This window comes from Xiphophorus maculatus, chromosome 22 (genome assembly GCF_002775205.1).
Source record: "Xiphophorus maculatus strain JP 163 A chromosome 22, X_maculatus-5.0-male, whole genome shotgun sequence".
In the NCBI taxonomy this organism is placed as follows: domain Eukaryota; kingdom Metazoa; phylum Chordata; class Actinopteri; order Cyprinodontiformes; family Poeciliidae; genus Xiphophorus; species Xiphophorus maculatus.
In genome coordinates this window covers 10,294,992-10,321,966 of record NC_036464.1, presented here as the reverse complement: position 1 = coordinate 10,321,966, position 26,975 = coordinate 10,294,992, and the positions used below count along the sequence as shown (strand labels likewise).

Sequence of the window (26,975 nt, the reverse complement as noted above, 5' to 3'; positions counted from 1 at the left end):
AGATCTTTGTCACCTGCTGGAAAACACAAACGAACAGGGAAGTCAGACCCTCAGGACTGGATGTTAGGCTGAAAAAAAATAAAACCAAGCAGTTCACTGATAGATAGTTGACGTGTACAGTTGCTCTCCGCGTGTCAAGATGTTTAAAAAACTTAAGCAGAAGATAAACGAGGAGCAGTCGCCGCAGAGGAATGCGCAGACACCACAGCAGCAGGCCCAGGTTAGTTGAGCTAACTTAGCTAATAACATCTGTTTATGTTACGGCAAGGATGTCAACTCAGAAGCTACATTCAGTGGTTTCTGATTTGAAGGATGTTCCAGTTAAAATAACGTAATACGCAGTCAACTTTACTAAACTTAAAATGTTAATGTTAGCACCCGGCTAAGACATTCATTGAGATTAGCTGCGGAAGAGGTAGTTAAAACAAAACTTGAACTGGTCCTTCTTGTTGTCCCGGGTAGAGAAAAATCCTACAAGGAGTGAACCATGACTTGTTCTAGGAGAACGTACCAGCTTCAAGTTTCATAACACGTTGACAGGTTGGGTGTGACTTTGTTGTGGTGTTTGTTTTGGTCGCAGCCTGAAGTCCGCTGGTCGCTCCTCGGTAATACTGCTGCTGTCAGACGCCCCCATTGTCTGAGTATGTAGGCTGACACATTGTCCTGCGTACGATATTTTATTTAAAGATTCATCTGCAGTGGTCTGAAATTAAATTAATTTCACCGTGGTTTACCTATTAATTCTATGCATGGATAAAAACACAAAATATTACTGTTTCAAAAAAGTCCCTTGTAGCTCTTAGAAGCTGCCAATTGTCCTGATTTTTTATTAGCTTTTTGTCATAAGTTTTCTGATGATTCACTATTTGAGCAGTCATGCTCAATAGGGAGTATCTTCAATGTGAAACACTTCCTTATTGCTAATCACCTTTTGTGCCTAAAATCTTTTGGGTGAAATGGTCTTTCTAATCTGTCTTCATAAAAGATCTAATATCCAGAATTTAGTATTTTTGAAAAAAATGTATTTGCAAATTCCAAGAACGCATGATGCATCTGCATTATTTACTCTGTTGACTGGTTTTGTCGGTCTAATATGAAAAGCCGATGTTTGTTGTGGTTTTTGGAAGGGGGTGGTTTGGAAGTGTAGTGATGCTGTGCAGGATTGTTGAGTGTTTAAATTCTATCAAAAGGGAAGAGAAGTATATAATACTGACACATATTGGTTATTGGCCATTATAGTAATATTACCGGTTATCAATGTCCTTCCTAGCCAAAACCTATTTTGTTCAACTAAGGTGCCTTTTTAAGAAGAATAATATAATAACATTTTAATAAAACATTGAAATTATTCTTAACTTCCTATTATGAACAGTTATTGATTGTTTATGTTACTATTACCCCATAGCTAAGAGAAAATTAAGTGAGATTACATTTCAAATGTTTTTCACCACCTTATATTAGCCATTAGTCCAGCTAACATCACTACTTCGTGTATTGTGTAGAGAATATAGACCCCTAATTAGAAGATTTCTGAATGGATTCCAACATCTTTCATAACAAAAAATAAAAACTCAAAAACATAAAACGGAGCACTTTTGTTACACTTCTTGTTTGTATTATTAAGGCTGAACCACAATGGTAAACGACAGTGAAAGATAGGCTTCAGTAGGGCTGTAGCGATACAATACGATACACAATATTCTGCTCACAATGCAATATATATCACAATATTCAGCAAACGATACGATTCAATACATTTGAAAGATTTTCTGAAAGATTTTAGAGGGACACCGTGATTTTGGTGACATTTTGTGACTGTTCCATAGACTTCGATTGAATTAATTGAACTGATGGTGTAATACTGGTGTAATAAATATTGTTTTGTTATGCATTTATTATACACTTGCTTTGTTTAAATGTCAATTGTGTGGCTTTGTGTATTTGGTTATGCAGAAAAGGAATCTTTTTTGTCTTATTCACTTATGTTGGATGATGTAATTTATTTATATCATTTCATTATTTAATTAATTGTAATGGTTGTTTCATTACATGTCATTTTTAATGTACATGTGCAACTTTATAAAAAATGTCATGTGTGATAGCTGTCATTTAATTCATGTGGATTTGACATAAAACTCAAAGTAAGATTTAATGTGCTGATACTTGTGGATGAAAAATCTGTACTTTCTGAGGAAAAAAATATCGATAAATATCATAGAATTGATAAAATTACACATCCCTAGGCCTCAGCCTTTCTTTCTCTACCTCACAGATTGACTGATTGTCTCACCATCTTGTAGACAATATGCTAACTAAAAGTAAGTAACAACATCCACGGGGAGGCTGACGCTGATGCAGAGCTGTTTTTTCTCTGATACATCTCAGGGTTTTAATGATAATCCAGGACCCCCATAGCAATAGTGGTAGACACTATTATGTTACAAAGCAAATACAGAAGCTGAAGCTCATTCTGGAATAACAACCACGCGTTATCACTTCATGATCCTTTAGTGTCCATCTGATCTGGAAAAAACGCTGATCCACGTTGAATATGATGCAGATAAATGAAGATTTGTGATTGCCTTTAATACAGGTGGGGCTCATTGGCATGCTCATGCATTCCCTGTTCTTGCATTTCCCATTTTGTATGACACATTACTGGATTACCTTGTTTTTTTGTGGCTTATAAAGCTAAGATCTTTAAATAGATATTCGTGCAACCAATTTATTTTTCTGTGTTTTTTGCCACTTGTAACTCCCACTGCATGTCTGTAAAACCAGAGTGTCTGGATTATAGGATTTGAAGGTGAACACAGTTGAGGTCGATGATGACTAAGAGTGCACTCAGTGCACAGCAGCAGTAGCATATTGATAATATATCAAATCTCTGATCAATAACCTGTTTTTAAAATTAAAGATCCTAAAAACCAATCAATCTGTCCTAACAGATGGGCAGCGGAGAGCGGCGCAGCAGCCAGATACCGCCTTTCCATGATGACGGCTCGCCGTCTCCCAGTGACAGACAGGTGAGTATAGAGCTGCTGTGTGACAGATGTGTTTGTCTGCAATAAATGCACATCGTTTGTGCTTGAGTGGAAACATCCAGCTTGACCCAGCTTACACACTGATTTTCTTTCTAGTGTCCCTAAAAGTCTGTCATTGGTTTTGCTTGTTGCTACCCCAGTAATGCACCGAGCTCTGCCCATTACTTTGCCAAGAGAAGGTGAACAAAACAGCATATTATTATTATTATTATTATGAATAAATGTAGAACAACATAACCAACATATGGTTTCATTTAGGACAGCAGCCTGTATTTCACAGTGCTCATGAATAATGTATGTTCCTTGCTTTCAGGGTTTTTCTGTTTCTGGTGACTGCTTGTTTTGCTCCAGCAGATATGGGCTAGTCTGTGCAAGTATTTTTAGATAAATCTGAAGCGCTTTGGGATACAGAGGCATTCTGACCATGACTGCAAAATGATGCAGCATATGTTTTGTGTGCCTCCTGATCAGATAAAATGTGAATGTTTACTGTCTAAAAATGCATCTTTGTTGCTTGTTCTTTAAAAAAAAAAGATGTGACTTGGTCTTAGTAAATTATCTACTTATTAATGACACACACGCCACATGATTGGACAATAACAATGCCTTTTTGGTCAATATTCTGTGCATTAGTTTTTATAATTTCATAGAAAATACAGTATGGTTTTTGCACCGTAGTGTCAGCGTAGCACAGAAAGTTTCGGGACGCATCGCAACATCTTTTTTTCCATCTCACGTTTCTGTAACACTTTGACATCTTTGTCTCTTTTAGATTGTTTTATTTGGTTACTGGAAACAGATTTGTCCAATATTCATGAAATTTTAAAGAGATGTCAAACTGTTGTTCATGACATTGATGTTAATTAAATCTTTCACTTTTCAGCGATTCAATTTTTTTTTTCCAGTTCATATTGTGTCTCCCTCTATCTCACTCTGCTTTCTCTCTTCCATCCATCCTTCCCTCTCTTGTCCAGCTTACTTTGGACAGACCGGCTAAAATTCCCCCTCCCAATCCTCTCTCAGTGCTACTTCACTTTCATGGTGTTGTTTTTCTCATTACTCTCTGTGTTCCTCTCCTTTCCCCACCTTTCGTCCCGTTTCTGCACTGACGGGGTCAGATGCTGGCCGGGATGATAGCAGAGCCCGCTTTTCTCTCTGAGTATACTATCTTTGCTCTGGACCATTCAAACCGACCCAAAACGGCCCAGGTAGCCAGTGTGGTGAGTTTGTCCTCACTTCCTGCCTCCTTCTCCTCCTGCTCCTCCTTCTCCTCCTCGTCCTGTCCCGTTCCTTCCTCCCGTCTTCTGCGCGTTTGGGGGACCGTTAGAGGACTGTGGCTCGAGTAGGGACAGCTTGTTCCCTGGTCCTGTTTGCTTTGGATTTAGCATTAAGAAGGCATCTCACACAATAACACGACCCTACATCTAATGGGAGATGTGGTTTATATTGTGGGTTAGATTCTTCTGTGCGTTGTGCCCTGTGTTTGTTCATTGCCCAACCTTTAAGTTATCTTAACCTGGTGAAACATGAAATACTTCCCCAGTGTCTTTTAGTAGGCTTAGTTGCTTGTCTTTTAGGCCTCTTAACATCCTGCTGTTTTGATTTGTGGCCTTTGTCCCTTCTTTCTACAGGTCTGTTTATTTGGAGTATTGACATTTTCTGTATAGGTATGAATGTTAAATTGAGCAGAACTCTTCCAAATAAACAAACCCAGAGCGTTATATTTATCACTTTTATTTGGTGTTAACATTTTTGTTTTGTTTTTGTGTATGATTTTAGGAGGAATACAAGCAATTTAATCATCAGAAAACCTTTAACAGAACTCATGAGGTTGTTTGAAAACTTGCTACTGAAATTGATGGGTGCCTTATTTGTAAGATGGCCCTCTTCTGTCTGAGTGACTCATAATATTTCAGTGTTTAATATTACATGCTTAGTTGGTAGACAAACAGTCTCCGGGATGTGTAAATATGTATAAAGTACAAATAATGAGCCGACAGAAAGTTTAGTGTCAGCTGCTGATGAGGACTGCAGACTAATTAGAAGACAAGTTTAAAAAAAGTAACTTTAAAGTGTGATTATTTAAGATAAATGCCTGTTTTAACTAATGACGCCTGCTGTAAATTACTCAGACATATGCTGAGTTTGAAAAATGACGTTTTGATTTTAAGAGATTTCTGTGCTGCAGCAAATGGAGGTTTTGACATTACGGACGCGCCCATATTTGTTTTTCTTTTTTTCTGGCCAGTTGGTTTTTTTTAAATCTGGCTTTGATTTGGCAATTCTGACTTTCATCTGATTCTAATTTCTCTTTAATAATATATTTCACAGCAATCAAAGTAAAAATCATTGCACTCTTCTTGCCCTAAACTGAGTTTAAATGTTCAGTGGTCTTCAGATATTTAGCTCTGCAAACTCTGGGATTTGAACTGTGTTGATAACAACATGACCTGTTGGAGTAAACAGAAAAATAATCTGATTTCAGACTTGATTGTTTTCGTGGTGCATTTCTACTTGATCTGGACAGTTCTTTAAGGAATAAGATTAATTACACTGAATAGAAATGCAGCAATCAGGCTTTTGCTGAACAACACAAATTTGAACCCTCGCCTAAAGAGTTTCTTTTAAGGGATTATTAAAAACATTTATATAATCATTAACAATTCAACCAAAGACTGTACATATGACAGGGATTTACTTTGCATTGTGTAGTTTGAAGCCTAGAGGTTTGATGCTCTGCAGTGACAGACATTACCTTCAGTTCATCTCATCGTTTCTGTCATATTACAACAACATTATGTTTCTACATAATGTTGATTTCTAAATCGCTTGCAGTTTACCATGAAATTATTTCACAAGATTTTGTTTTATATTGGGGTTTTCTGCCTTTTTTTTTAAGTTTTCTTTTACAAACCACACTTGTGGCTCAGAGGTTTAGCTTTACAACTACGTTAGATATAGCCACTCTATTAATAAGGATTTCAGCATTTTCCTACCTGATTTAATGGTGTGGTGTTTTTTATTTTTGTTATTTTTGCTGAAGAAATGAGCTTAGTGAAGTCTTTTTATGAATACACTACTTTTTGATGAGTCATTTTCTAGATTTTAACATGAACAGAAATAGGGAGCAAAAGACTAAAGAGAGATAAATGAACATTACAAAACTATCTCCAAGTAAACATGAGTGAATTTATTTTTGTTCTTCTGTGATCTTGTTTGATGTAATATTAATACTTTTGTGTTTTAATTACTAATTTACAAGAGTTTTGTTGTCCTTGTTTTGCACCAAATGAGCTCTCATAAAGTTCAGACTTGGATTGTTTACATCTTTAACTCCCACAAAGTCTGATCTGCCAACTGGGACAGAAACCTTAAATAAAATGGATATATCTGGAGTCTTGTTACATTAAGCCATATAAATTCAGTGAAACAGAAAAATATGTGTTTTCCTGTTTTTCTAAGACATTCCAGTCACAAATTACTGACCATCACACGAGAAAAAGACTAAAACTAAGTAGTAAGTAGAAATCAGGAACAAATGCGTTTATTCGCTCTGTAACCCTGAAGTGAGGGTATTTTGGAGCTGGACAAGTGAGGAGAAGACTTGCTTTTCTCTGAAGCTGCTGATAACAAGTCGACCAAACCAACTAGGCTGCTAAATATTCACCTACTTCTGTTGTGCGATGTGCTCTTCTAATACAGCTTCTCACAGCTCTGCTAAGCATCTTTAATTCAAATACCGGCCCGACTACTTGACTTTAACTGTCTGTCCTGAGCTCTTGGCTGTTCTCTATAGTAATTTTATAACTGTTTTTTTAGTTTCTTGTACAGTAGAGATGCCTTCTTTTGTGTATTTAACCCCTCTGTTTTTCCAAATTGCATGAGGGTACCCATTGCCCCTGCATTGCTCCCAGCAATACTAATATTGCTCCCTTCAGAGTAATCAGGGAGAGCCCTGCTGGGTGTGGATGACTAATTGACCCAGGATCATCACCATCACTTCTTCTTCTCTGACCGTGTCTTTATATCCTGCAGAATGCCTCCAGAGGAGCTGCAAGATCTCCCAGAGGCAGCATCAATGGAGATGGAAGTGCTTCTCCTCAGGTATGTTTATGTTCGTTCTGTATACACCCTGTGCGTGCAAAATGACAATAAAGTCAGTCTAAGTCTAAGTTATGCATCCACTAAGACAGGGGAGTCCAAAGTGTGGCCCCCGGGCCATTTGTGGGCCTTGAAGTGGTTTTGTGCAGCCTTATTCAGGAATAATTCAAATTTGACCGGTGGTTGATGCAGATGCAAACTTTTTTTTTAATCAAGGTACATAACATAATTTTATTATGATGGAAAATGTAAATGTCTTTTTATAGCTAAGCTTTTATAATAAGTAAAACCGTGTCTATTCATGGAATTTTACTGGAAGGCCTACTGTTGTGGCTTTTATTTAATTAACCAAACTTGGCTAAATATAGCAAGTGTTTTGAAAGAAAGTGACCTAAATATTTTTCTTATAACAGAATAAATTTGTTTATTCAAGCCCAAACAAATTTAAAAACTAAATGAGCTTTGTTTAAATACAAAAAAAACAACAACATGCAAAATCCTTTATAAGTTTTGCATGTTAACTACAACAGCAAAATCGGACTACTACTTGATTTTGTCTATTTGCTTTTGATTCATCTATTTTGGCCCATAGTATGGACATCCCTGCTCTAAGACTATCAGAATTTGAGGCACACTCCCTAATGTTTTCCCACCTACAGAAGGAGGAGTCACAGTCATTTGCACAGAAGCTACAGCTGAAAGTTCCCTCAATGGAGTCGCTGATTCGTGGCGGTGCCAGTCGGGCGGAAAATCTGTTCCGCTCCTCGTCTAAAGAAAACCTGGTTCGGAGCTCCTCCCGCGAATCGCTGACACCTTTAGGAGAAAATGAGCCGTCTGGGCCCCCCGCGTACGATCCGCCCTCGGACATTGAGAGTGAAGCTGAGGAGCCGCCAGGAAGCGCAGAGGCTCTTTCTAAAGAACAGCTGGTGCATCGATTGCTTCAGGTGGAGAGGAGTTTGGGAAAGTATAGAGGGAAATACTCAGAGGTGAGAGACGGGAACGACTCCTAGGAGATTAAAAATCCTACACTGGAAAAACACAAAATCTTACTAAGGATTTATTTACAGTTTCTTGTGCAAATATCTTAGTTTTTATTCCAAGTATACTAACACACAACTAACTTTTTAGCACATTATGGGTTTTTATTTTAAATCGTTTCTTAATTTTGATGAAAAAGTACCAAATATAAGTGAAAGAAATCTGCCAAAATAATCCACTGATTATTTCACTTAAAACTAATATTTTTTTCATCAAAGTTAATGAATTATTGACTTTATACAAGCTCCTCTATAGTACTGAAAAGTTGGTTGTAATTTAGTTTTGTCTTATTCCAAATGTACTAAGATATTTCCACTAGAACCACTAGTAAGATCAGCAAACCTAACTTTTTATGCTAATTTCTTTGTCATGTAGCTTGTTACTGCGTATCGCACAGTGCAGCGAGAAAAAGAGAAAACACAGGTATTTCCAACTGAGACTATAATAATGGCTCATTTATTGTTTAGAAACTAATCGGATGTTTTGTGTTTTTCTCAGGCCATCCTTAGTCAGAGTCAAGATAAATCTCTGCGCAGGATAGGAGAGCTTCGTGAGGTAACCTCTGTTATGAAGAATAGCTGATACCTGTTTGTTAGTTAAGAAGGTTGTGTGTGAAATTTAAGTTTACGGTTTATTTCTAGGAGCTTCAAATGGACCAGCAGGCCAAGAAACATCTGCAAGATGAGTTTGATGCTGCGCTGGAGGAGAAGGACCAGATGATCACTGTCCTTCAAACACAGGTCAGTAACCTGTGAAAAACATCCAGATTAGAATATATATTTCTATGTTGGGATAAAACTACGAAATGCCAAAAATATTGCAGATAGGTTTCTTTTCAAAACATTTATTCTTCTGAACAACCGTCTATATGGAAACAACTCAATCAGTATGTTAAAGAAACTTTTTTCTGGATAAGTAAATGCCTAATTCACATAAAGTTTCTATGAGTAAGAGTGAAAATAACATCTTTTAATATCCTGGGGAATTTTGATGATGTTATTTTCCTTCCCTTTAAAAGGTTTCCTTGTTAAAAAAGCGAGTAAAGGGAGTTTCTGATGGCCCGCTGCCCTCTGAGGGTGAAGCCCTTCAGTCTGAAGCGTCTTCAGATTCTACTGCTGCCACTCAGAGTCCATCGAAAGAACAAGGACTGGAACCGGAGATACCTGAGGGTCCGTAGAGTCTTGATCAATTTCTGTAATCCCTTGCAGAAGTATTCATACCTTTTGAAAATATCACATCACAACTGCAAACTTTGTTGTTTCATTGAGATTTTATTTAACAAAGACAAAGCAGTACAAAATTAAAAAAGGAAGCAAACATACATGTCATTTTATTTCTAATCACCCCCCTTTAGTTTGATTCTCATAAATTAAATCTATTGTGATCAGGTGCCTTTAGGAAACACCTAATTAGTAAATATTCCACTTGTCTGTCCTCCAATCTCAGTATTTTGTGAACGAACTTCATCATGTAGGCCAGGGGACACAGCAGACAGATGAGGGAGAAACTTGTGGGGAAGATTAAATAAATATACTGCTCAAAAAAATAAAGGGAACACTTTAAGTGTTAAACACCTGTTTAAGTGTTCCCTTTATTTTTTTGAGCAGTGTATTTAGCCTAAACAGGAACACGCTATCCCCTCATTGAAACATGGTGTTAGCAGGATCATGCTGTGGGCTTGCTTCTCTTTAGCAGGCATTGTGAAGCTTGTCAGATGAGAGACTTCCAGGGCAATTTAGAGCTACAACACAATCATTTATTTGATTATTTGATTTTATTTGAAATCTACTTTATGATTGTAACATGACAAAATGTGACGTGGTTCTATGGGGATGAATGCTCATGCAGTGTCCTGCAGATTTATCTGTGTTTTTGACTGATGCGTTTGGTTTCTCTGGGCAGTAGAGGGCAACAATGATCCAACCAAACTCATGGAAGCTCTCCAGAAGAGGGTAAAGAGGCAAGAAAACCTGCTGCAGAAGTGCAAAGAAGTGATGCGCACACACAAGGAGCGGAGCGTGCAGCTGAGCAGCGAGAACGAAGCTCTGCAGGAGCAACTCCAGGAGAGACTTCAGGAGCTGGAGAAAATGAAGGTGCTCACACTGGATTTTAAAGCAGTCTGATGAGAGAGACTAAATCACATTGCAGTTAGTCAAACAGTTTTATGAAGTTATTATATACCGTACAGTTTAATACTTTAAATCTGAGCCCTGATATTTTAAAATGAGTTTTTGGAAGCAGCTCACATTGGATTTTTATGTCTCTATAAAATGCTGTTTGAATTTAAATGAGGATTTAGCTGCAAATGACCGAGCTATGTATGTGCGTGTGTGTTTGAGTAATGAACATCTGCCAGAGTCTTTTCGGTTCACTGATAATGTGATTCCATTATCTCAGTGACACAGCCGCGGTACTCGGTGTCCAAACATCCAAATTCCCTGGCCGGGCTCCATGGCGAGGGGTCGCGTCATGTCAGCTTGACACAACTGAACTATTGCTTTCATTAAACTCAAAAACATTTTGTTTCAGTGGCATGTTTGGCTTCTGTAGCTTGTCCATATCTGCTATGATGCTTTGCTGCATTCGTTTGAAGCTGATGAGCAAACCTTAGCGACAGACAGCTAGTCAGTGGTCGCATGTTGGTTGAATCTCATTTATTCCCCTTATTTTTCCGTTTTCCAGAAAAGCAAAGGTTAACAGGTGCGAAGTCCTCTAATGCAGCAGAAAAACAGGTCATAAAACAGAACATCTTTTTCAGATGAAAACAGTTTTAGACATCTTTTTCTCAGACATTTAATTTAAAATGAATGCCTTTTCCAGCTTCAGTCAGTCCAGCTACCTCTGCAGCAGCCACTGGTAAATCTGTGGTGATTGCTACATGTGGATACTGGGCTGTAATTTGGGGTTATTTATTGGGTTTGCTGGGTTTGTTAGCTGGTTTGTGGGCGAGCCAACATGGGAGGTGAAGAAAACGTCTTATTTTTGACATTTTCTGACCAAAACCTGTACAGGAAATGTCAGAATATCAAATTTACTATAAATAGACAGTAATGTCATTCCAGTTATGCATGTGCAATGTATTTATCTGGAAATCTGTCGAATGGTTTGTGTTCTCAGGATCTGCACACTACAGAAAAGACGAAGTTGATCACTCAACTGCGGGATGCCAAGAATCTCATTGAGCAACTGGAGCAGGACAAGGTGGGTTAGGAGCTTTTATAGCATCTGTCACGTCTTGATTAAAGGGTCTGCGGGATGTGTTTCTCTGCCCTTGACTAAAGAGGCAGGACACGGTAAAGCACCACGTTGTTTCTTTTAATCTTTGACCCTAGCTCCGCGGGGTGAAGAGCCACTTAGGAGTTCACTGTGATGGATGAAAGCCAAACGCTATTAACAGCTTAAAATATGTGTAAAATGGAGACACACTCGATGCCTTACAGGTTTCGCATGGGTGCTGGAAACCTTTGAAAATGCTTGAATTTCAATTGAGTGCTTTCAAGATTTGGAAAATGATTGATTTCTGTATGTGGTTATGGTTATTAAAAGTGCTTTATATTCAAACTGCACATGTGCGATTGAACGTTTGATTAAAATCCTAAATTTGGAAAGCAGATATTTAAAAATAATAAAAAGACATTTACACAATTTTCTCATCGTCTCAAGTTAAATCAGTCCAAACTTCTCTTGTTTTAAGACAGATTTACAAAAATTATTTATATTTGGTAAATCCCAGACATTTTACAAAATTTTTTTTAGAGACTTTCTATAACTTTCTTTGACCAGTGAGGTTTATGGGTTGTGTGTAAGAAACATTTCAAATGTTAAATTTTGTTATATTTTACTTTACCTTGTCCGTTTTGTAGAACACAGATACTGTCACAAGACATTATTAAATACATTATTAAAATACATTTATTAGCAAATATATGATGAACATCCTGTGTTCAGGTTTTTCCTGAATGCTGATTTTTAAGATCAATCGGCTAATTCTGATTTTCACCAATGCAGATTCTTAATTTGTTTATTTTCTTCTTTCTTTTTTGAGTTGTAAGACATTTTTGCAACACAGACCCATTCAATAAACTTGAATATTATTGGAAAGTCTATTTAGTTCATCACATTATATAGGTTAGCTTCACACAGATGGATGTTTGAAAGTCTTTATTTCTGTTAATTATGATGATCTTATGCTTACAGTTAATGGAAACGTGACATTTAACATTAGTGTTTTACGTCAGACAAATAAAAAAATTAAATACATATATGTAGCCTTAGTAAAAAAAAAAAAAAGTGAATTTAATAGCTGATTAAGAGTTTTCAATGTTCAAAAGCTCTGACAAACTAGCCTCATCGGATAGTCTAATTTATTGAATGTGACTGTATTTGGTCTACCAGTCAAGGCAAATTTGGCCGATTTAATAACGGTGGTGCATCTTTACATATTTTTAATTAGTTTTGCATTTTTCTCAGGGAATGGTCATCGCTGAAACCAAGCGGCAGATGCATGAGACTCTTGAAATGAAAGAAGAGGAAGTTGCACAGTTGCGCTCCAGACTCCAGCAGGCTGTCGCCCAGAAGGAAGAATTACAAGAGCAGAAAGAAAAGGCTGAGAAATCAGGTTAGTTCAAATCAAGTTTGAAATCCTGCAGCAGAAAAAAAAATCCCACTTCACCTTCAGTAAAGGGTAACAGAGCGGCTTTGTCCCTGTCTTGCAGCGTTTGAAGAGCTTGAACGCGCTCTGGGTGTGGCGCAGAGGGCAGAGGAGGCCAGAAAACAGCTGCAGGTCCAGCTGGAGGAGCGAGTAGCAGAAGTGGAGAGAACGAGCGAGGAGGAGAGGAAGAGTCTTCAGCAGGATCTCAGCAGAGTGAAACAGGAAGTTGTCACCATCATGAAGGTCAGAAAGTAACTCATTGATTTTATGTTCATCCAAAGGAAGTCGTTATAGCACTAATGTTACAACTTTTGCTCTCATCAATTGTCAATATTTAAACTATTCCAATATTTTTGTGAAATATTTTGCCGAATAAATGTTTGTTTTTGTTACTGTTGGTTTCAGAAATCGTCAGAAGAAACTGTGGCTAATTTGGAAAAAGCCCACAGTGAAGCTTTAGCTGCTAAAGAAGAAGAAATTAAGGAAAGAATCAGCAAAGCAGTGGTTGGTGCCACTCTTTTCATTCATTCTTGAAGAATATAGTCATAAATGGTCCAAATACAGATCGGATTTTTGAAATTCTTCTATCTTCCAGGAGCAATGCAAAGATGAGTTTCAGCAGTCGGCAAAGGAACGAGAGCAGCAGGCGTCTCTGGCTCTGGAGGACGCAGAGTTACAGAAGACGGCTATAAGGATAGAAGCTGACAATAAAGTGAAAGAAATGCAGCTAGAGCTGGAGGCTGCAAGAACAGTGAGTTATGGTTTTCATCTCTTTTCAAGCAATTAACTTGATTTTACCTGGTAAATATAAGACACTAAATTTTATTTGCCAAAATCAAGTATAACATAGAGATAAAAGTAAAATCTTAGATTTTAAAAATATGATTTATTTGACTCAAGGTTAAATGTACCAAAAGTAATTTATATTTTCTTTATTCTATCTATCAGACAAGATATTTTTAGATATCTCATAAAAGAACCAATAATTAAATTGATCCTGTTAGTCTTGACTTCTGTAATTTTGTTAGACTTTAACATTCACATTTCTACTATTAACAAGCAATAGTTCATTTTTCCTCCATTTTGTTTTTCAATATTTATAATGGTTTTAAATGTTTTAGAAAATACCACGTATTACTAGCATAATAAATTAATGCTAGTAATATATAATCTTTGTTTTGTGTTTTTTGTCACACTTTAGTTTGATTTGAATGTTCAACTTAAAACAAATTAACATTTTAACTGTTAAATTCCAAAAATGTATATGAAATCAAAAGAAATTTTAAATGTAAAAAATAAATACCAAATGTATAGGATAAATTTCTTCCCATTTTATTCTATTCTCACATTTTACTATTTGATCTAAAATTTTAGACTTACTTAAAACTGTTTTCTTTCCATTTTTTTTCTTTCATTTTATTTTTCAACTTGAAATATAATGGCTTAAAAGATTTGATTACATTTTAACTTTATTGTCAGACATTACTAATACAGTTAATACAGTTAAATGGATTACAAACAATGCAAATAATATAAACCATAACAAACTAATATGTAAAATATGAAACCACAACATCAATAAATACATTACTTAAAAATCTATCCTTAGAAATGACAAAAGACATATACTAAATGAAAAGAGTGCATAGAAATTAAATAGAATGAAATATATCTACTTAAAATGCTCAGACTCTGTTACATTTGTCACTTTTCATGTGATTTCAGAGGATTTTGGAGATGGAGAGCTCCGTGAACAAGACCTCACAAGATGAATCCAGTTTATCTCAAGATCTTTCCAGTCAGCTGCAGGAGCTGAAGAATAACCACAAAGAGCAAATCGCTGTACTAGAAGCAAAACACCAAGAGGAGATGGAAAAGGACAAGGAGGCTTTGATCCATCAACATGATGCTGCTTTAGAGGAAGTCAAGGAGAAACACAGAGTGGAAATGGAGACTCTGCTGAAAGAGAAAGAGCTGCAGTTCCAGAGTCACGTTGAAGACATGAACCAGAAAACGTTGGAGAAACTGGATGGGAAGCAAGTAGAGCTGGAGGCGCTTTCTGCTGAACTTTCAGAGGTTTTAAGCAGCAGGCAGATTCTGGAGGAGAAACTGGCAGCAGCTGAGGACACTGCGAAGGTAGCTCAGCAAGAATGTGAGCAAAAGCTGCAGGATCAGATATCAAAGCACAGAGTTGAGCTCGAAAATATCAAACTTGCGCATGAACAGTCTCTTGGAGGTGTAGAAAAAACGTTGAAGCAGGAGCTTAATGCACTAAAAATTGTTCTGAGGGAAAAGGAGAAAGAGGTTGAAGATGTTCTTTTTAAAGAGAAAACCGTACAGGAGAAAGCACATTCCACTGCACAAAACCTGGAAATCAAGATTAGAGAGGTTGAAGAGCTGCAGCAGAGTTTATTGCAAACTCAGCAAGAAATTATGAGCTTAAAGGAATCTAACACTCAGTTAAACACAACATCAGAGGATCTGGATCAGTGTAGGAAAAGTTTGACAGATCTGAACAATCAGCTGGAAGTAGCAAACAACCAATGTCAAGAAAAAGAGAAGATGCTCCAAGAAATGAGGATTCAGTTAGAGGCATCCAAGCAGGAGCTCTTAGAGAAGGAGAAGGCGCATGTAGCAGAACAGGATAAAAATCAAGAGGAGCAAAAGTGCCTTAAGAAACAGCTGGATGATGAAAAAGCAGCTCATGAAATCAAACTAAAGAATACTATATCTGAGATGGAAGCAAAGGTGAAAAAACAGGAAACAAAGATGGATAAGTTCAAGCAGAAGGCCAAAGAAATGCAGGAGAGCTTTAAGAAAAAGCTACAACAGAATGAAGAAAATATGAAAAAGGAACTATCAAAAAAAGAGGTGGAGCTTCAGCAGAAAGAGCAGCAAGTCCAAGAGAAAATCGTAGAGATGGCTCAGAAGAGTTCGCAGGGCCTCAGCAGTGCTGTGTCAGAACTGCAGGAAAACCATAAGAAGGAGCTAGAGAAGCTGCTCACAACCCGAACAGAAGAGATGGAGGCGCTGGAGCATCGCTGGCAGGAAAAACTGGCACAACAGGAGGAAGAACTGACAGAGAAACATTCAGCCATCCTCCAGGAGAAAGCTCAGGAATTGGAGGAAACGTCTCAGCAGCTCAGCAGAGGCCGGGACGAGAACCAGCAATCGTCTCAAGAATTAAAGGACCTAAAGGAGGAACTGGCAATCCGGGAAACCACTGTGCAGAAGCTGCAGGAAGAGCTGAACGAAGCAGCTGTTAAACTCGAAGGTTTGTCTCAGGGAGAAACGTTGCTGAAGGAGCAAATGGAGTCGACTGAGAGGAACCTGAACCAGGCACTAAACGAGAGAAACATCCTTCAAGACCAGCTAAAGACTGCAGAAGAAGAAAGTAGAGCGAGCATGAAGACTCTGTCGGAAAAGTTGGACGAAGCAGAGAAGCAGCTTGAAGCATTGGAAAGCTCCAGATTGACAGACACTAAAGATCTGGAGAGTAAAATTGAGCAAACGTCCACACAACTACAAGCCAAGGAAGCTGAATTCCAGCAGCAATTAGATATAATCCTTGACAAAATGGAGCGTTACTGTAAGGAGGTTCAGTCTAAAATGGAGTCTTCCTCTGATGAACTCCAACAACGTGTTGAATGTCGCGTGAAAGAGCTGAACGGTAGACTGCTGTGCAGTCAGGAGAACGTGGGGCGCTTACAGAGCATTTTCCACAACAAGTTGGGCAGAATTTGCACTTTAGAGGAGAATCTCCTCCAGCACACAGAGGAGAACAAGAATCTATGCATTTCGTTAGAACAGACAACTGCTCAGGTAGATATTCACATGGAGCATATCAAAGCCTTAACACAAGAGAGGGAGAACAGCTCTCTTTCAATCAGCGAACAGCTTCAGAAAATACAGGAGCTGAACGAAACCAACAGAATCATGTTGGAAAGTTTGAAAGCCAATGAGCTTCTTGTTGCTGACTTGAAAAATCAGCTTGTAAGTAGCATGGAAGACAAGGAGGAAGCCATAAGTAAGCTGAAGCAGCAGCATGAAGAGGAGAGACGAGAGGGAATGGAGAGGTTGGAGCAGGAGAGGAAGCGGGCAGAGGCGAAGGTCAACCAGGACGATGACACGATTAAATCTCTGCAGATGAGGCTGGAAGAACTGGAGAAAGAAATCTCAGAGAAGAACGAATCTCTGCAGAAGTTGGCAGCGAGCGTCGACAATCAGTCCATCAGCAAGTCCGAGATGGACCAGGTGCTGAGTGAAAAAGAGCAGAAAGTCAGCGACCTCGCCTCAGAGCTCGACGGTTGCATTGGCCGACTCTCGGAGCTGCAGGAACGCTTTGAGGGGAAGACGAAAGAGTGCGAGCTTCTCGCCTCGGAGCTGAAACAGCAGCACATCAGCAGCGAGAACCAAAAGAAAGAGCTGGTGGAGCAGCTGCAGCAGATCCAGATGCAGCGCGATCAGAGCGGTAATATGGAACAAGAGCTGGGAGAAAAGCTGAGCTCCCTCCAGGAGGAGAACACGAAGTGTAAACTTGCGCTTGAAAGTCAAAGGGAGGAATTTGAAAGGATGAAAGACGAGATTAGCAAGAGCAAAGAGGAGAGTCTCAAAGCGGCTGAAGAGAGGTTATCTGCAGAGAGCACTCGGAAGATATCAGAGCTGAAGAAGAAAGCTGAGCAGAAAATTAGTCAAATTAGAAAACAGCTGACGGCTCAGCTCGAGGAAAAACAGGAGACGGTTAAATCTCTCCAGAGTAGCCTGGAGGAAAACAGAAGCAGCAAAACTTTGTGCAAAAAACAAATAGAGACATTAGAGGAGAAAACGAAATCACTCGAAGAAGCTCTTGTGAAACTTAAAGAAGAGCAGGAGAACAAGCTGGAGCAGATTGTGGCTAATGAGAGGCTAGAGAAAGAAAGATGTTTAGAAGAGCAGAGAGTCACATATGAAGACAAGCTGATGTCTCTCCAGAAGGAGGCGGCACAACAGGTGGAGCTCCGAGAAACTGAAACAACGATGCAAGAACTCCAGGCAAGGCTAAAGGAAGTAGAAGAGCAAAAGGAAAATCTCCTCTCAGAAATAAACCGTCTGAAAGCAGAAATCAGTGAAAAAGATGCCCAGCTCACTCAGAGACCAATGACTCCTCCGTACAAGGTCCAGCATTCGTCAGAACTGGAGATGAAGGTGGAGTGTAGCAGTGTGCAGCAAACCACGAGTGTGATGGAAAACGAGGTGGCAAATCACTCTCCTATGCAAGAAGCAGAGGACGTCGATGATGACTCTGTGCAAACTCTTAAAGACAAAGTGAGCCAGATGAAGAACGAGAAGGAGAAGATCCTGAAGGATTTCGCCAGGCTGCAGAAAGACATGAGGCAGCTGAGGAAGGAGCATGAACATGACCTGGAGTATGTGAAGAAAGAGCTGCTGGAGGAGAACGAGAAAAGGCTAAAGTAAGATTTTAATGCATCATTATAAACAATATGTTCAGGGATGCAGTATTTTATGATGTTAATCTGGATTAATTTTTATGTAGACTGGAGCTGGAAGATGTGGGAATGAAGCACAACTCTGCTATAAAGCAACTAATGAGAGAGTTCAACACACAAATGGCTCTGAAAGAGAAAGAGCTCAACTCCTCTGTGAAAGAGACAATAGGTGAGATAAATTAAATTACCTTTCCTGTTTACTAGCTCAAATGGCAAGTTTAAGATCAGATCTAAAGAAATATTTTTGAAATAGAAATCAAAAATACAATGTTCTGTTGTGCACAGGGAAAATGTTTTCATTTGCGTTCCCTCGCAGTAAATTGGCAAATACACCCTGCTGTATTTTGTATCCAGTCACAGTGATGACAACTTTTAATTTAAAATTGCACATAAGTACGCCTTTAAGGATCCTCAGTGAAAACTTGTTTATATATTCTGAACTCTGGTGGAGAAAACATGTTTAAAATCGATCCATTAATTCATGTTTGTTTTGTAAGGTGGAGATAGGACTCTGTATGAAACACTTTATTAACCAGTCAGACTACAAACATGAAAAAAGCACTATCAGAACTGTCAGATGACTTTATTACACTGTTAAAGTAACTCAGAAATAGTCCAAATAGTTTTGATGTATTTGCTTTCTTTCCTTCTTATGGATAACTTATAAGGGATGGAAAGCCCATGTTTTGCTTTTTGCACACAAGTTTGTGGTGAATTTGTATCCTAAAGAGAACGATGTACAACTTCAAATATTAGATAAGATATTAACATACATGGGAAAAACTTTCAAAAACCTTATGTTGTAGCAGAAAGACTTTCAGTATTCAAGATGCCTCATGAACTGACTAGTACATTATTGGGAGAGAATGCAAAAGTGAATGTAGAAGAAAAGATTTCTCCCTGGTCTTCTAGAGGGGTTCATGCAGACTAAAGCTAAAGTTAAAAGGTAATTATCTCTGACTTCTTCTGCTGTTTCCTCAGCCAAGGCCCAGGCCGTTGAGGCTGAACTCATCAGCAGCCATCGAGATGAAGCCAGCCAGCTGAAGAAGCTCATTTCTCAGAAGGAAGACGATTTGCAACGAACTGTGCAGAAATATGAGCAGGTTATACAGGTGAGTTGGATCCAAATGTCTGTGTTTCTTAAAGGCCACATCTTATTTATTTATTTGTTTATTTCATTCATTTATAGTTTGAAAATGAACATGCCACATGTTACCATAAACAAAAGTTCTTATATAGAATCTTATATAGTTTACTAAAGAAGCAACTATTAGGTGGGCTGATGTAGTTGAGATGACACACAGGAAGTGCTTCATTTATTTATTTATTTATTTATTTATGTGATTGTTTTTAGAATCGCGAGGAGGAGATGGGAGACAGAGTGTGGCAGGTTCAGAAACAGCTGGAAGATCTCCAGTCACACTGCGAGAGCGCCTCAGAGGTAAAGCCCTGCCTCAAACAGCTGCGTCACAGTCTGCTGCTGCATTTGGGGCATTTTTAGTTTCACAGAAACGTTTGTAGCTGCAGCCAATATGGTGGATTATATATACACCTCTGGGGGTTCAGGCAGAGATAAAATTTCTATAGTAATGCTGTTCAAGTCATAAGTCACTTCTCTTGGCTGCCATAAACAGCAGAGGTCACATAAAGTTCTCGTATTCTCAGCTTTCTTTTGGGATAAGGCCGGAGTCTGAAATAAGCATTGGCAGTTCTGAGTGACGGGCGAAGCACCCATCCAGGTTAACGTGCATTTCAGTCATCATCCCTGTTTTTCTCTGGGTTAATTCTTGATGTCAGGGACAACTGTGTTGGATAGTTTTCTTTGAGCAGCGTCTTGTGTCCGCTCTCCAAAGGGCGCCGGATGCTGCGAGACTGCATTCGAGTTACTCAGGAATGCTCTCCTCACGAAACGGAGCCTGGGAGGCAGCAGTCCCTGTTCTCAATTATCATCACAAGAGCTGCTTCTTTATACAGCTTTAAATTTATACTGCAGTGGTGCTCAGATACGCAAATTGGAAGGAGTCCAGTTATGGCTCCGCAGAGATGCCTCCAGGTGCTATTAGAGGGTTTTCTTCCTTTCACAAACGTTTGTAGAAAAATAAACACTAAGTGTTTTACTGCTCTGACTGCTGCATTTTTCCCAGATGAGGTAATAACTTTATAGGGGACTCTGTGGCATTATCTCCATGCAGACTTTGCTTTCTCATTTATTCATCTGTACCTCCAGACATCCATTATGCATCCATAATTTGTTTTCCAATTGACAAAGCATGGATGATTGGTGTGTATTAGTTATTTTTTCCACTCAACTATTCATCCATTTATCTTCCCACCAAACTATTTATTCATCTATATTTCTATCGTTGAATAACTTCCTTGACTTTATTGGATGCTTGTGTTACGCCCCTTATGAGTAAGGACTCTATCTGTAGGGGAATAATAAAAACACGGACACGATGTCACTGCTTTCGTCTCCAGTGTTGTAATGGTAATATTTCAAAACAGTTTCAGACATTACACTGTCACATACTGAGTAAACATTACACCCATTCTGGTTATGCTAACACAGTAAAACAAACTTAGCACACACAGGACGCAGCTAACCAGGAAGCTAAGGTGAGTATAGTAGCTCTTAGGCTAGTTATCACAGTCACCACAACGCTCCCTGTTCATTAAACAAGCATAATCAATAACTTTTAAGGCTTGTAATAGGTAGTACGAACTCTACCTGTAGGGGAATAATAAAAACACGGACACGATGTCACTGCTTTCGTCTCCAGTGTCGTAATGGAGGAGCAGAAGCGTCGCGTTCCCCTACATCCGATCAGACAAAACCAATCGAAACTCGAATGATTAAACCCTCATAACTTAAAATCTAAAAGGTTGAACTTTTCAAGAATTATAACCAAACATACCCGGAAAAGTGACATTGAAGAAAAATACATTGTTTTTAAACTTTATTAAACTTAGGCTACCCTTTACTGTATCTGTCTGTAGCACTGAACTTGAAAGACCAAAATAATCGATCGCAGATCACTACATCTTGTTTTCCCTTTTGGTTGTCTAAAATAGTTTTATAACCACTACACTTGCATCCTTCTTGCCCACATTAAAGAAAGTTAACCAAGTTCTGATGATCTATTTTGAATGCTCTTCTGAACCATAAAACCCACCTTGTTGGTTTTATTTTGGAATTGTGCTCAAAATTTTCTGATTTATCAGCGTTTATTGTGTGTCTAGTCCACATGTAGCTGGATATCTGGGAAAATTAATTAATTTTTATGTGTCTAATGTCACTAAAAATGATTTACAAACTCTCTGACCAAAGTGAAGATATGAGGAAACTTTGTGTTTGCATGTCTACATGGAAAGTCAGAGTTCATCAGTCTGAGAAAAAATGCCCCATTATATCCACATACTTGCTTAGAAAATATTCCTAATTAACATCCTTTTTGTGTTTTTAATAACTTTATATTCAGTTATCCTTTTTAAAAGTAGTTCAACCTATCTTATCTGTCCACACAAATGAACATCCTGCTGCCATGTTTAATTCCTAGCTACAGGAAGTTGTAGTTCTTTTGAATCAATTTTATTGGCTGTCTGGTTTTACCTTTCCACTATGCTGCCCCCTATGGGTTTGGCATGTTTAAAACAACAATCAGGTGCATATTTGTGAGGGTTCATGTGGACGAAAGATATTTGTTTTTATAAAGACCTGGCTATGTGTGTACACAAAGGTTAAAAATGTGGAAAAACTCACCAAAATCTTTTTGTATTTATCTATACAGGCGACCCCTGAGGACCTGAAGGTACGTATGTTGCTTTAATAATTCAGATAAATCATTTAAAAGAAATATTATTATAATACAAAACTTAAGTGTCTTTTTTTTCCCTCACGTATTAGTCCGGACATTTATCTTCTGTCCCTTTGATTGCAGGCTCAGCTTGCTGAGAAGACGACTCTTCTGAGTGAGGCTCGGCTGAAGGAGCAGGAGTTTGTTGAGAGAGTAAGTGACAGAGCCTCTGTTTGATAACCAAAGAGCAGTGCGTGTTCCCAGAAACCTGCTGCCTCTGGCAGAAACAGTCACTGCTGCATCGATTCTAATTGCGCAACACATCTGTTTACATTTGGTTTGACCTTATAAACAATCAGAGCAACATCTCCCACAGGTTTCATTTTTCAGCAAACCACCTCTAAGGATGGCCATTAAATCCATGTATCCCATTTAACAGGAAAAGTGCAACAGCTTCACCCACAGAGATCAGAAAGTAAAGCCTCCATGCTTGTGTCTTTTTGCTTGTTAGATTCACTCACTTGAAGACAAGATCAAATTTCTCCACCGCAGCCCTGTTGTAACTCATCTTGGTGGGACATACAAAGGTAATCTTTGCATTAACACTTTGTTCTGCTTCCACAAGTTTACATTCACTCAACTTTAGCATGAATGTCATGTTTATTTTGACTTCTAAGGATGCATTTAATCTTTCCCAGGGTAAATCAATGATATCAGACAACTTGAATGAATTTTAGATCCATGCTACTGAATTGAAGGCCACAGGCGTTTTCCTGTTAAAACTTTAAAATGAACTTGAACAAAGTTTGTAGGTATCTACAAAATATTTTTAATAACATGTTAACAAGATAAGCAGAAACGGTAGAACAACAAAACTCATTTCTGTGCTTTTTCTGTGCTCCTAAATAAAGTGCAATAGAATTATAGTTTGAGAGAAAATGTTTACATTTTTTTAAGGTAGAATTGGGAAACTATAACACAAAAACAAACTTAAATTTCAAAAGAGAAGCTAAACTATCAATCTACCATGCTATTAATCAAATACCACTACTGACTTGGATCAATTAGACAAAATGTAAGATGTGCGATTAACATATTTTAAGGCCTTAATTTTGAACGTGTAAATTTAAGACTTTTTAAGGATACACAGACACCCTGCCAAGGTTGCAGTAACTGTGCCACAAAACATGTCTCTTTGTGAGATATCTTATGGTTGATGGTAACACAGTTGTAAATGAGGTTTAATTGCAAATGAGGTTTCAATCCAGATCAGAATTACAGCCGAGAAGTCCATATAAGCTGAGGGACCGCAGTGTTCTTATCATAAACCCAATCGTATTTGCAGACATTGAGTGAGATCTTCGGGTGCAATAAAGAAAATCTGCTGTCGGGGATTTTAGGGGTGGTGAAGAAGCCACCTTTTTACCGTAATGGGTTTTGCAGACTTCTCAACTTTACTGCTATTCACTGACTACTTAAATCCTCCCTTCTTGGAAAACAAGTTATATCTAACATACTTTAGTTTATGTTTGGCAGAATTACATCTGTGAAGCTTACTTTTATTCTGCTAGATCGCCGTTTAGCTTGTTTAAAGCACCTAAAGTTGTGGTTTTAGGTTGATGATGTGAAGGCTGTTGAAAGCTGGTTTCAAGTAGATGTGATTGGCCGGCTAGTCGCCTCACTGAGGGCAGGAAAAAGGTCAAGAGGACAAAGGCTACAGGATTTATTGGTGACCCTTTAATCCATGTCAGAGATCAAAGAGATGTTTGGATGCCTCCTTCTCATTGACTCTTCTTTCAGAAAAGCAGGGACATTTATTAAACTCTGAACGATAATTACACTTAAGCAGAAAGCGCGTGGGTTATTCTCATCCAACCTTTGGTGAGAAAAGCTTCAACCTAAGTGCTACCAGCTCCTTCCAGACCATAAATGTAGCTGTTCCCATACTGTTTGTAGCTTTGGGGAGAGAATTAAAACAATGATTGCTCTCATCATGTGGTTTTAAAGTTCTCACGCTGAGACTCAATTATTTCCTGTTCTGGAGCTAAAGTTGAACTGGTACCTGCCCATGCTCTGGTTATGTCTGCAGGTATAGTTGCAAAATAAATACACAAATGACCACCACTTTAAAAATAGAAACTGTACAGCAATGCTCTGTTATTCTGCTGCCGTTTTTTTTTTTTTTTTTTTTAATCTATATGGTGCAATAACTTAATGGAAAGCTAATAGAAAATGTGTTTAATTTATAAAGCTTACAGTTAGAACTTCAGTGGTGTTTACAAAAAAAGGAAATATTTTTTTTCTTGCTACAGATCCTGGGATAAATACCTCAGATTCTCTGTCGGAGTCTACAGAGATGGAGTACCTGAGGAAGGTGCTGTTTGAATACATGATGGGACGGGAAACAAAAGTAAGCTTTTCTTTATTTCATGAGTCATTTTACTCCCACAGATAATATAAAAAAGAGTTGAACACCCAGACAGACTAAAATCACACAGATGGAAAGAGATATGATCATATTAAAGTCGTTGCAGTGAATCAAGAAGTGATTCAGTGCTGCAGCTGTTGTGACTGGTTGTTAAGATTCAGCTGATTGAATTGACGTATGGTTCAACAAATTAAAATGTATGCACAAAATTGAAACAAATTGCAAAACAGCTTAAAAGCAGAAACACTGGTTGATAGAATCACAATGCATGTTTGATATTTGCCTTTCTGTTTTGCCATATCCACCAGCTTTAATGCATTTTAAGGGATTTTATGTGAAGTTGAATAAAAATTATGTGATTTTCAACTTTTTTTACTAAACATTTTAAGTGTGTTGTGCACTCTTCAGTTCTTATAAAAGATTGTCATTTCATTCATGTCTGCGTGTATTTAGCGGTACATCTTTGCACGTCTTGAGTCTGACATTTCTACTCATTCTACTTTGAAAACCGGCTTAAGCCCAGTCGGAAGGAGATGTAACAACTCTAGGTGTACGTTTAGGGTCACTGTCATGCTAAAAGACAAAACTCTTCCCCCAGGTCCAAGTCTTTTTCCTTTCAGCAGATTTGCTTCCCAGAATGCTCCTTTGTAAAACTCCATCCATCTTCTCACCTTTCAGTGACAAGAGAGTCACCACAACATGATCACTGTTCGTTTTCCACCATACAGCATTCTGCATCTCCTTCTGAATCAAATTAGTTCCACTGGATTTCACTTAGGGTTACCAGAGTAAAGGGGATAAATATATGCACTCTACATTTTTCAGAAAATGTATTTGTAAAACATGGGGTATGAATACGTTTTTCAGAACTTTGCATCAGTGAACATGCTTGCAAATGAAATCGGAAACAAACGTCACAAGTGACCCACATTAAGATTGTATTTAACCTTCTGTGTCAGATTCTGAATAATAATCATTGGTTTCTTGTTTTGGTTTTTTATTTTCTGGTGGACTGTTTTTAACACTTCCAAGGATTTGATTTAAATTGCAAAACTTAGTTGGTTTTAGGAAATCAACTAATAAACAGAAGCTATATTGCAGAGGGATATTACTGAGTCACTGCTCTCTAAGGCCGTTAACAACACGTCACACAAACTTAATTAACAGTGATCTCTTTAACCATCAGCTCTGTTGACGGGGTCCTTAACTCAGCAGGATTTTCTCTCCTTCTCAACAAACACATTTTATAGGAACATGGCAGACCTCCCTGTGTGGAGGATGTCCTGCAGGCAGCCTGCAAGCACATGCATCCTGCATGACGCAGATTTGCCATTTAAAGCCATGCTGGCCTTGTTTAGAGCTGGTGGAGCGGTTGGGTTCAGGCACCGCTGTTTCTGATTATCGTCTGGGTTTATAGGGAAACGCACGCTCTGAGGCAGATGGACCTGAAGTTGATTATAGAGATTTTCATTCTTCTTCCTTTGCCTTACTGGGATTTAATTGTTTCAGAGGAACTATAATAGGATTTTGTGATGTGTCAAAGGTAGCAGTGACTACATTGTGGTGTTTTTTGTGGGATAAAGATCTTTGTTGCTCTTTTCGTCTGCAGACGATGGCCAAAGTGATTACCTCCATGCTCAAGTTTCCTCCAGACCAAGCGCAAAAAGTTTTGGATAAAGAAGACTCCAAACCAATTGTAAGTATCCCATCAGTATAACTTGATTCTGTATCTCTAATCTGGATTTTAATTGATAATTAATTTCATATTTGCTCCTCCACAGCCGTGGCTACGATGAGATTCTGTTTGATTTGGGAACTTCATTATGAACATCTGCTGCTGAAGGGGAAGACTGCCATGGATTATTTGAAGTCCTTCCCAATGTATCATGTCTTTTTATGTGTGTGTGTGTAAGGTTGCGTGTTTGTGAGCACACTGTAGGACTTCAGTGTGTGTGACAAGGCGTGTATGGGTGTGTGTGTGTGTGAAAATCTATAAAGTTATGAGGGAATAGAAACACAAATCTTCCATAATCCACTTCTACTTCAAGACTAAGTTAAAATTATGTTTTAAATAATGTTTTTGGGTTATTTTAGGATATGTTTATATAAAGAAAGGCTTGTGCAATAAATAATATCAAACACTCATGCTGACAGTCACTTGATTTATATGTTCTTGTGTAGTTCCTTTGTCTGATTGGCTTCCTCTGTAAAGCTGTAAACGACCCTTTAACTGTGCACTTGTACCACAAGAAGACACTGGCCTTTGGACCCGGTTTGTTCAATGCAGCATTTTTTACGCTTTATATTTTGACACTGACTGAGACACTTCAAAACTACACAAAATGTAAATTGTAAAGGAATAAAAGACTAACATAGAGCCATGACTTTGCTTTACATTTTCAGGCTAACAAATTAAATCTTATCTACAAATCA

At 38.2% G+C, this 26,975-nt stretch overlaps 1 protein-coding gene across 3 annotated transcripts; it reads left to right on the top strand.

Annotated features, from left to right (window-relative positions):
• On the top strand, positions 1-26,975 carry golga4 (golgin A4). Of its 3 annotated transcripts, none has more exons than XM_023327407.1 (25): positions 1-220; positions 2,949-3,026; positions 4,163-4,264; positions 7,080-7,148; positions 7,805-8,131; positions 8,559-8,606; positions 8,682-8,738; positions 8,825-8,923; positions 9,202-9,352; positions 10,089-10,276; positions 11,301-11,384; positions 12,654-12,801; positions 12,899-13,077; positions 13,240-13,338; positions 13,430-13,585; positions 14,560-18,284; positions 18,368-18,489; positions 19,302-19,432; positions 19,675-19,761; positions 22,109-22,129; positions 22,259-22,327; positions 22,626-22,701; positions 24,427-24,524; positions 26,152-26,238; positions 26,324-26,975. In XM_023327407.1, exons 1-25 carry the CDS (start codon positions 140-142, stop codon positions 26,336-26,338), a joined length of 6,297 nt encoding a protein of 2,098 aa, XP_023183175.1. In that variant the 5' UTR covers positions 1-139; the 3' UTR covers positions 26,339-26,975. The 3 variants fall into 3 exon arrangements, with proteins under 3 accessions (XP_023183175.1, XP_023183174.1, XP_014327166.1); XM_023327406.1 differs by having other exon boundaries at positions 10,086-10,276; XM_014471680.2 differs by lacking the exon at positions 4,163-4,264 and having other exon boundaries at positions 10,086-10,276.

What these genes read in the sequence shown, in the direction of transcription:
- golga4 (XM_023327406.1), top strand. Translation starts at nt 140, where the DNA reads ATGTTTAAAAAACTTAAGCAGAAGATAAACGAGGAGCAGTCGCCGCAG. An exon ending in GAGAACGAGAAAAGGCTAAA is followed by an intron (nt 18,285 to 18,367) that starts GTAAGATTTTAA and finishes ATTTTTATGTAG; the next exon opens with ACTGGAGCTGGAAGATGTGG. An exon ending in ACTGCGAGAGCGCCTCAGAG is followed by an intron (nt 19,762 to 22,108) that starts GTAAAGCCCTGC and finishes TTATCTATACAG; the next exon opens with GCGACCCCTGAGGACCTGAA.